The sequence below is a fragment of the Megalobrama amblycephala genome, linkage group LG1, assembly GCF_018812025.1.
Source record: "Megalobrama amblycephala isolate DHTTF-2021 linkage group LG1, ASM1881202v1, whole genome shotgun sequence".
NCBI classification, from domain to species: domain Eukaryota; kingdom Metazoa; phylum Chordata; class Actinopteri; order Cypriniformes; family Xenocyprididae; genus Megalobrama; species Megalobrama amblycephala.
The window spans coordinates 54,416,426-54,427,339 of NC_063044.1; the positions used below are offsets into that span (position 1 = coordinate 54,416,426).

The 10,914-nt window shown below is 35.8% G+C and overlaps 1 protein-coding gene across 1 annotated transcript in view; it reads right to left on the reverse strand.

Moving 5' to 3' along the window:
• The window catches only part of abca3b (ATP-binding cassette, sub-family A (ABC1), member 3b), a 53,181-nt gene extending 43,618 nt beyond the window's left edge, over positions 1-9,563 (reverse strand). The window contains 3 exon segments of the mRNA XM_048201790.1: positions 5,414-5,669; positions 8,432-8,510; positions 9,334-9,563. Coding sequence (XP_048057747.1) covers positions 5,414-5,669; positions 8,432-8,485 — 310 coding nt within the window. The 5' untranslated portion in view covers positions 8,486-8,510; positions 9,334-9,563.
• Positions 9,564-10,914: the final 1,351 nt, after the last annotated feature.

The following is a 10,914-nucleotide window of genomic DNA, read 5'->3' on the forward strand; positions in this document are numbered from 1 at the left end:
ACATGTTCCTAGATCAACATCTTTTGTTGACACTGGATCAACATTCCTGTCTGAAAATGTAATCCTAACCCTAACCTTACCCATAAGTTATCCTTAAAATCAGAGGGTAATGATAAGTGAATAACAATAGCCGGGTTTCCATTACAGATTTGCACATAATGCAATGTTTTCTATATGTCAATAAAAAAACTATTGCAAAATGACACTGTTTCCATTAACTGATGTTATGCGACTAAAATGTAACTTATTCCTCTCGCTATAAGTCATTCCAAAAATCATGGCAACAGATGTTAGTATGTTTAAGTATATCGCAGCCACTGCACTAGCCATTATTTTTAATAGAAGGAGACGTAGGCATGTTATCCAAAAATTAATGGCAAGGAAAGCCCCTTATACTTGGAAGCAGACATTGATGAGATGTTTCTGGGTGTTTCTCCCTCATATCTGCTTCAAGGTCTTGATCAATTGTGGCATTTCTTTGTTGTTTAGAATCCAGTATTTTTCTTTTGTCTTTTATGAGTTTAATCAAGAACTCTGCCTTCTGTCCAAACACCTTTAAAGAATGATTGACTTTTACGTACATCAAGTGACCTGTAAATGCGAAAAAACTGTTTTCATTGCAGTTTTGCTAAATATTCCTTTATCGAATTGCCTGAAAACCATCCATGTGAGCGTAAAAACTTTTTGCGATATGTTTTTTTTTTTTTTTTGCGAAAGTTTCCATTGGACTTATTTTCATTTTGCAATTTCAATTTACGCAATTTAAAGGGTAATGGAAAAGCAGCTACTGATGTAGAAACACCTACCCTGGTGGTGAGACTGAACTTCACATAAACTGTAAACTTGTTCCTCAAATCTGATTGGTTGGTTGTAAAGTTGTTCCAGGATCAACAAAGATATTGAACTTGTTGCACTTGGCAAAATCACATTCGCCTTATGAGTAAAATAAGGTCTGTGGTAAACATGACTTGACAATACTTGAACGCTAATAGGGCTACACGATTAATTGAAATTAAACCACATGCGATTTGGCAAAGGCGGCGATTTTTTATGCGCAGCTTGTCAGTGACGCACGGCTCTGTGATCAGTAGTAAATGCTGCTCCATCTGAAAGCCAGAGGGCGCTCACGTGCAGAAGCTCCAAATATGCCTCGCAGAAGTACGATATAATTCACATCATTCCAGGAAATCCCTATGAGCATCATACTATTGCTGTAGCTGAATAAACAGAAGATTGAAATGCTTTGATTAAACATGATAATAAACACACGACTATGACAATATATGGTTTATCTGAGTTCTTCAAGCCTTCTCGGGTATTTTCATGATAATAAAGCACATTTATACTTTAAAGCTAATCGACATAGCCTTTATCACTGTATAGAATACTATGAAATAATATTTTGTGTGCCTTACTGTGTGTAAGAAGCCACATCATCTCTCAGAAGGATGCTCAACTGTCTCTATGAAGTGAGTTTGGAGTAAAAACATGTTATTTAATGTTGTCTTTTGTTGGACAAGAGGTTAGAGTGATTTCAGGTTAATTGCAATTAATCGTGCAGCCCTAGTTTCTAATATGTAACTAGATAAGAACGTCTGTGGTGTAGGTGTGTAAAAAACGTCAAAGTATCATCAAGTTACGTTTACCACAGACATTATTTTACTCATAAATTGAAAAACCCATTATAAACACCACAGGAAAATCTTGAGGGAACCAGGGGCGAATTAGTCTTTCGAGTTGACACCTCTCTATTAAATGGTACTTTTTATTGTCCTTTTCGGAGCTTGAAAGACATGGTATCTATAAATTGTTCTGAATGAAGATGTGTCACTATTACTCCTTTATTGTTCCAGAGAAACGCATAACACCATACAGGGTTGAAAGACCTGAGGGTGAATAATGGCAGTTTTCATTTCTAGGTCAAACGTTAATCTAATATGTAACCAAATGTCCTCACATGACTTTTTCTTGTGAGATACAGTATCTGCCACTATAAAAACAGGAGACGGTTGAGCCGGTTAAACCAGTGTTTTTTTAGATGTGGAGCGCTCGGGTCTGTCCTGATCAACAAGCAAATCCAGATGACGACGTACAACAAGGAAGCATCTGTGCTACATGTGCCAATGTAAACAACAGCCAGCAAAATTGTAACCCTTTACAGTAAGGTCACAGTAGTTAACGTTAGTTAATGCATAACTAAAATTAAGTAACAATGAGCAACTCGTTTGTTACAGTATTTTTAATCTTTGTTAATGTTAATTATTAAAATACAATGGTTCAATGTTAGTTCATGTTAGCTCAGGCATATTAAATATCAACAGACACTATTTTTGATGGTTAGCAAATGTAGAAAGTATCATTAAGTAATAATAAATGCTTTTAGTTAACTTTAACTAATTGGTAAAGTTATTGCATGTTTATTTTATTTAGAAGGCGGGACTTATTTCACCATATTGTGTGTTGCATTCTCCCATTCATAGTAATACGAGTGGACCTTCTTTCTATATATAAAGTCTTTGATAATAATATAAAGACAATAGACTAAATATCTATTTTTTGTCATTTTGATGGTTGCACACAACAGCAAACATACAGTCAATGTGACCAATGTTGCTCAAGGACAAATAACTCCAAATCAGTCAAAATGATTGGGTCAAATGACTACATTAACCTCGTGACTCACTCGTTTATCCTCAAGTCATCCACTTTCGTCATGTCCACATACAAATAACCCCCTACTTACAGCTCTGCAATTTCAGATAAATTATGTATTTGCCTGAAACTTCCTCTTCTCAGCTATCCCACAAAATGTCACAATATCAAAATCCTAGACTTTGATTACATGAGCACTGCTGCAGACTCTTTTAAACCTGTATGTTCAGTCAGTGAGTCAGTTTTGAATATTACACAGCACTTTAATACAATCAAAGTGGTTCATTTTACAGTCAAAATTGAGGCATCAGATTAAGGATCTCCTGCGTGACTCACATTATCAGGACGCAGGCCAGAGAAACGTATATTATGTGACTCACCAGCTGCAGGACTTTATGAGAGCTCATAAACACGAGCACCAGGAGAACTCAAGGGTCAGACAGGAGCCAGAAAAACCTGCCATTAAGGTTTTGGGTTTGGTCACGATGCTATTCATTTACAAAATTTGCATTTCAACTGTAAACTCACTCATATTGTAGAGACTAAATGACAGGGTTGACACACTTTTGGACCAATGAACTTCCATGAATTTTCTAGATTTCCGGATAGACGTGCAATATCAATAAAAATATTTTATAGATATTGCTCTCAATGAGATTCAATTTCTGAGCGATAACAACATGGAATTCCCATGATTTTTTTTTTTTTTTTTCAAAGTTTGTATTAGTTTTAACTGTTAAAGCTTTTATGACAAAGAAAATTAATTTTAAAAACATTTGCACTCATACAATTACACATTTTTGAAATTAACATTTAAAGGTGCCCTAGAATAAAAATTTGAATTTACCTTGGCATAGTTGAATAACAAGAGTTCAGTACATGGAAATGACATACAGTGAGTCTCAAACACCATTGTTTCCTCCTTCTTATATAAATCTAATTTGTTTAAAAGACCTCAGAAGAACAGGCGAATCTCAACATAACACCGACTGTTACATAACAGTCGGGATCATTAATATGTACGCCCCCAATATTTGCATATGCCAGCTCATGATCAAGGCATTACACAAGGGCAGGCAGTATTAACGTCTGGATCTGTGCACAGGTGAATCATCAGACTAGGTAAGCAAGCAAGAACAACAGCGAAAAATGGCAGATGGAGCAATAATAACTGACATGATTCATGATAACATGATATTTTTAGCGATATTTGTAAATTGTCTTTCTTAATGTTAGCATGTTGCTAATGTACTGTTAAAAGTGGTTAAAGTTACCATCGTTTCTTACTGTATTCACAGAGAAGACTGTCGTTATTTTCATTATTAAACACTTGCAGTCTGTATAATTCATAAACAACTTCATTCTTTATAAATCTCTCCAACAGTGTGTAATGTTAGCTTTAGCCACAGAGCACTATCAAACTCATTCAGAATCAAATGTAAACATCCAAATAAACACTGTACTTACGCGATTAGACATGCTGCATGACGAACACTTTGTAAAGATCCATTTTGAGGGTTATATTAGCTGTGTGAACTTTGTTTATGCTGATTAAGGCAAGTGTGAGCTCCGGGGGAGGGGAGCATGAGATTTAAAGGGGCCGCGCACTGAATCGGTGCATATATAATTATGCCCCAAAATAGACAATTAAAAAAATGAATTTTAAAAAAATCTATGGGGTATTTTGAGCTGAAACTTCACAGACACATTCAGGGGACACCTTAGACTTATATTACATCTTTTAAAAAGACGTTCTACGGCACCTTTAAAAAAAACAGACTATAGAAATTTCTATAATTTTTTAAAAGTTATTGCAGATGGACAAAATTTGTCACCAAAAAAGTCATTCGGTTTAACCAAAATTTCAGTTTTACAGAATTACACTTTTGGTTATACCAAATGACGATGTTTTGAAACAATGCCAACATGCTGATATCTAGCTAACGGACAATCAAACATTTTATATTTAGTCAAGTTTTTAAAATATTACAACACTTTCCATGTTTTATAGCGGTTGTACCAAATGACCTGATGTTTCGGGACATGTCTATGAGCAAGTGAAAACATGAATTTTTCAATAGTTACTTTGCTTCATGATCATGTGGTCCTTTGCAGTTGTCTGAATGATGTCACATCCTGTCACATGATATTGACCACATGACTTGATTCAAAATGGTGCCTTTATATTGGTTACTCCGAATGACATCAATGAAATTCATTTTTCCGGACATTCTTTCTCATAACAAAGCAATGACTTCTACACATAATTTTAATACCATTTTGCACTATGTTGATAAATGATGATATAAAATCATGCCAGAATAAAAAATATATACATTTATTACAGTTTAAGATATTTTAATCACAAATGAAGTGGCTGTATTGGCCTTTGGACGTTAAACCAAATGACCTTTTGATACTTCAAAATCTTTAAAATAGCTTTATATGTAGCAAAATATAATTAAAACCTTTTGGATTCAATGAAAGAGATCTAGTTGTGCTACCTTACATACTTTAAATGTCATACAAGTAAAGTAAAGTAAAATAAAAACAGTTCTCTGCTATTTCTAGGTTTCCCATGTAGGTTTTCCAATTTATTGCAAAATATTGATAATATTTTATATGTATATATTGGGAACAAGATTAGCCAGTGACACAAGCCAAACATGTGTCTGAGCAGATACTCTGGGCTACAGCTCTGATGTGTTTTTATGAATACACTTCCATACTTCAGACCACTAGACAGCCCCAAAGCTCTTACCGGTTCTGACGCAGCCTCCCAGGCTCCGCCGGGTGTCCTCTGCGATCTGCCGCACCACGCTGGCGTTCGCGGGCACGTAGGCCAGCTGCAGGTCCTCTAAGCACAGTATGCGCGGAAGGTCACTCAAAGCGAAGCTACCGTAGTGTGTTGCATTAGGGTAGTTAGTGACTGACACATTCTGCCGCAGGACGATCAGGATGGCTGAGAAGAGCAGCGGCAGTGACATCTCCACCAGCATCACCAGGATCTGACGCTTCTGGAGATGGAGAGAAAGAGGAAGTTAATGAGTAAAACAGAAGGATGGTTAGTTAGTTAGTAAGATATGCATGCATATGGACCACGGAAGAAGGGAATAATGGTCACGTAGATAAGGGTGAATGGATGGCGATAAAATAAAATAAAATAAAAATAATAATTTAAAAATATAAATAAAAATGAAAAAAATTATAACATAAAATTATTAAAAAAGTAAAATAACTTAATGAATAAAAAATAAATAAAAATATAAAATTATAATTAAAATAAATAAATATAATTACACTGATGATTTTACAGTCATGATACTAAACAAATATTTAAAAAATAACTATATTACACATCAGCTGCAAGTTTCCTGTTTGTGTTAACTTACAGGTGAATTAGTCATACTCATATTGCAGATCTAGCGTTTAGAAAATGTTATCAATGCATGAATGTGTAAGCAAGCAGGAACCCACACAGCACCTGAGGCTTGATCTCGATCGATAAAGAACTTTAGACCTCTGATCTGGGTCAGAAAGGCAGCGCTGTCTGCTATAACGAGGCATGAAGGGGCCAGTGTTTACTGCCTCCGCTGGCTTCGGTTTCCTAGCAACAGCTGGAGCCCAATAGTGTGCAAACAGCCCTCTATCTGGAGGGAATTGGGACGCTTCTTGTAGCCCTTCGATTGAGAACTGATTGTTTAGAAAGTTCAATTTTGATAGACCTCACCTGCACATGATCTTACACAAGATGGCAAATCTCCACAAGTGTGCAGAGCAAAGGTCAAGCATAATGAAAGCAAAAAATAAATATGAACACTCACGCAGTGATCAAAACGAAGCATCTGCGTTAAACAGAACGGCTGTTGTCTTGCGTTTATCAAAACGTGCCTCAAATCTAATCTGTGAGGCCAAATACGAGAAGGAACATAAAAGTTATTCAACAGAGCAAAAGAACCGCCGAGTTAAATCATTATGTCAAATAAGGTGAATGGGGGTAATGATTACATTTGAACACCAAGCCTTTGTTGAACTTGTCTATTTTTATCTGCCGCAAACTGGCTGAAACATTTCCTTGTTTCTTTAAGATGGGTAAAATAGATTTACTTCTGCTTCGTGCTGTGAAGTCTTAACTAAAATATCTGGTTTGTAGAATCAGTCTTTATATGTTTCAAACTCACTCGAATGGGCTTTAAATAATTAACCTATGGTCACTTTTTAACCCTGGGTTAACATCCTGGGTTATGTTTCACATTGCCACACTTTACCATGAAATAATTAACCTAGGGTGATTTTTAAGTCCAGGTTAACATAATCATGGGTTATGTTTCACATTCCCCCGGTTTCAAAGACAGGGCTTAAGACAGTCCCATACTAAAATGCATTTTTGAGCCGTCTTAAAATATGTCAGGCCATTATTTTGTCTCAGGATGCACACCAGTAATGTTTTTTTCTAGTGTGTGTTTATAAAAGCTTCTTAAAGTTCCTAATTGAACTAAGGCCTAATCCTAGCTTAGGCTAAGCCCTGTTTGTGAAACTGGGCCATAGTCTTACTTTACCCTGGAATAATTAACCTATGGTCATTTTTAACCCTAGGTTAACATAATCCTGGGTTATGTTTCACATTGTCATACTTTACCCTGAAATAATTAACCTAGGGTCATTTTTAACCCGGGTTTAATATTATCCTGGGTTATATTTCACAATGTCATACATTATTCTGAAATAATTAACCTAGGGTCATTTTTAACCCCGGTTTAATATTATCCTGGGTTATGTTTCACAATGTCATACATTACGCTGAAATAATTAACCTAGGGTCATTTTTAACCCCGGTTTAATATTATCCTGGGTTATGTTTCACATTGTCATACTTTACCCTGAAGGATTAATTTTAGGTAGTTGAGATTTCACAATGTGCCGGGGTTTCACATTCTCATTTGCATATTTAGAAGGTTAATTAACATAAATTGGATAAGCAGAATGTGCAAAGAGCATGCAAACTATTTAACTAACAGCTTGTCCATCTTCTAAAGCATGCTAAGAACGCGGAATCCTAACACACCGTGACAGTTTGTGATGGTACCAAACACATGAATATTTAATGAAATGGCAAGTTTGGAGGGAGTTTATGATTGGTTGCCTGGTGCTAAATAACTTACATGACGCTCCAGAACTGCGTTTAATCACACAGTTTACCTCTCGCCATCATTTGTGGGCTTTATAGCCCAAAATTAACCATAATGCACATATATTATATGCCAACGTTCAAAGAAGTCTCTTATGCTCACCAAGACAGCATTTATTTGACTAAAAATACAGTAAAAACAGTAATAATGTGAAATATTAATACTCTTTTCTATATGAATATATTTTAAAAAGTAATTTATTCAAGTGACCAAAACTAAATTTACAGCATCATTACTCCAGTCTTTAGTCACATGATCCTTCAGAAATCTAATATGATGATTTGATGCTGAAGAAACATTTCTGATTATTATCAAGTGTTGCTTGATATTTTTGCAGAAAACCATGATACATTATATATTAGAAATCTTTTTTGTAACATTATAAATGTCTTTTCTGTAACTTTTGGTCAAAATAATGTGTCCTTGCTGAATAAAACTATTAATTTCTTTAAAAAAAAAAAAAAAAAAAATATCTTACAGATGCCAAACCTTTGAAAGTGTATATCGTTGTCATAAAACCTTATATCCAATGTCCAGAAATAAAAGAATAAGTATCAGCACATACATTGTATTAAAAGTCAAATACTCACTTGCTGAATATAGTTCTTCCACAGAAGCAATCCGAACTGTCGCCACACAGCCATTTTTAGATTTACAGACCTTCACAACCTGGATGAAGAGAAAGTGAACATCAGGTCTCTGCACAAGACTTTTAAAGAAATGTAAGAAAAACCATATCAGGGAGCTATTCCAGGAATTGTACTTCAATGGTGAGTTTGTAAACAAGAGTCTTTCGCAACTACATTCTGAGATAACAGAACAACTATAAAATTCATGTTTCACTCAGATAAGAAACAAGAAGTTCAAACAATTAATGAGTATTTCAGTTGTGATTGCACAATATGATCCAAACAAACAAGGACTACTGAAAGTAACATAGTTAACTGAAGGAGCATGACGACAATGTCATGTTCAACACTTTTAAACTATGCCATAAAGGCCAAATTAACCATAACAGACAATGAGAGGAGCCTCATCTCCCATCCCAACATTCAGAATAAAAATTTAACTTAAAATACTAATTTGCATTTAAACTCAGGTATTTGATTGACATGTAGGTGACTATTTAGCTGTCATCTCTGTGACACGTCAGTAAAAGCTTGTCTTTATTAAACATACAGCAGGGTTAATAATACTGACGCGGCAGTGACATCATATTGATGACACAGCTTTGATGCCTGTTTGTCTGACTTGTGAGTTTATGCAATTATATTATAGTATTGTCTGCTTTTATTTTTGTTTTGTTTGCATTGTTTTGTTGAAATTACAGCAGTCTGTTTTATATCAATCATGCATTTTTTTTTTTTTCTGTCTAATGCATTCGATCTCTTCTATCATTGCAAAGATCTTGCGATGGATTCAAGAACTTGTTTATCACCCAGCTGCCACAGCAAAACACAATAGAAGGCACGGACGCACGCACACAGCTCACCTTACACTCGTCTATCTGTCCTGCATAGGGCTCGAATGTCGTCTCTTTCAGTCGGAAAGCATTGGATTAATGTTCGCGCTCAGCTCGGCTCGGTCACGGATGAATTCAGTCGGGAAATATCACTCATTAGGACGATAATAGTGATAAGAATGAAGATGATGACATTGCAGCGCAGCGGCCGTGCGGTGCGGACACAACAAATGCGATCACGTGACCTCCACCAGCTGGGCGGCTGCTTGCAGTCATGTGACCGAGGCGTTTGTTTATGTCATGGCTGACGCCAGTACCTCACGTCTCATCGATTAAAGGCACAATATGTTCGGTTTTAAGATTAAAATAGCCAAAAAAAACACTAAAAATGTTATATATTTTGTCGACTTGTGTACTTACATTATCCCAAATATTTCCAAGAATGTTTAATTCCAGAGAAATAAGCAGTTTTAACCAGGACACGGACCGTGTCCGTGCGTCACCTATCAATGACATCATACACGCGTTTTATTTTGTAAAAATCATGGAAACACTAAATAGGTATTAATATATTATGTGTTTTATTAGAACAACTGTTTGGATATATTCTTCGACAGAAAATGAATCATGTTATATAGCTCAACACAGTAAGTTTTATCGTTTAAATCTCATTTTCTTGATTTTCAGCGAGTACCATGTTTTACCATGCCTAATACTGATCTAGCTTACTGCAGTGTGCATTACAGGGTTAGTTCACCCAAAAATGAAAATTCTGTCATTTATTACTCACCCTCATGCCGTTCCACACCTTCGTTCATCTTCAGAACACAAATTAAGATATTTTTGTTGAAATCCGATGGCTCCGTGAGGCCTCCATAGGGAGCAATGACATTTCCTCTCTCAAGATCCATAAAGGTGCTAAAAATATATTTAAATCGGTTCATGCGAGTACAGTGGTTCAATATTAATATTATAAAGCAACGAGAATATTTTTGGTGCGGCAAAAAGGACTTATTTAGTGATTTCAAAACACTGCTTCAGGAAGCTTAGGAGCATAATGAATCAGCATGTCGAATCAGCGGTTCGGAGCGCCAAAGTCACGTGATTTCAGCAGTTTGACACGCAATCTGAATCATGATTCGACACACTGATTCATAACGCTTCGAAACTTCCTGAAGCAGTGTTTTGAAATCGGCCATCACTAAGTCGTTATTTTGTTTTTAGTGCACCAAAAATATTCTCGTCACTTTATAAAATTAATTTTGAACCACTGTACTCACATGAACTGATTTAAATATGTTTTTAGTACCTTTATGGATCTTGAGAGAGGAAATGTCATTACTCCCTATGGAGGCCTCACGGAGCCATCGGATTTCAACTAAAATATCTTAATTTGTGTTCCGAAGATGAACGAAGGTCTTACGGGTGTGGAACGGCATGAGGGTGAGTAATTAATGGCAGAATTTTCATTTTTGGGTGAACTAACCCTTTAAGTGTCTCATAGTAGCCGTCGAGCGAACGCACAGAGTAGCATTATAACAACTTTCAACACACAAATGTATCTAATATGATAAAACAGCACTGTGTTACTTTACATACGCTCGACCGGAA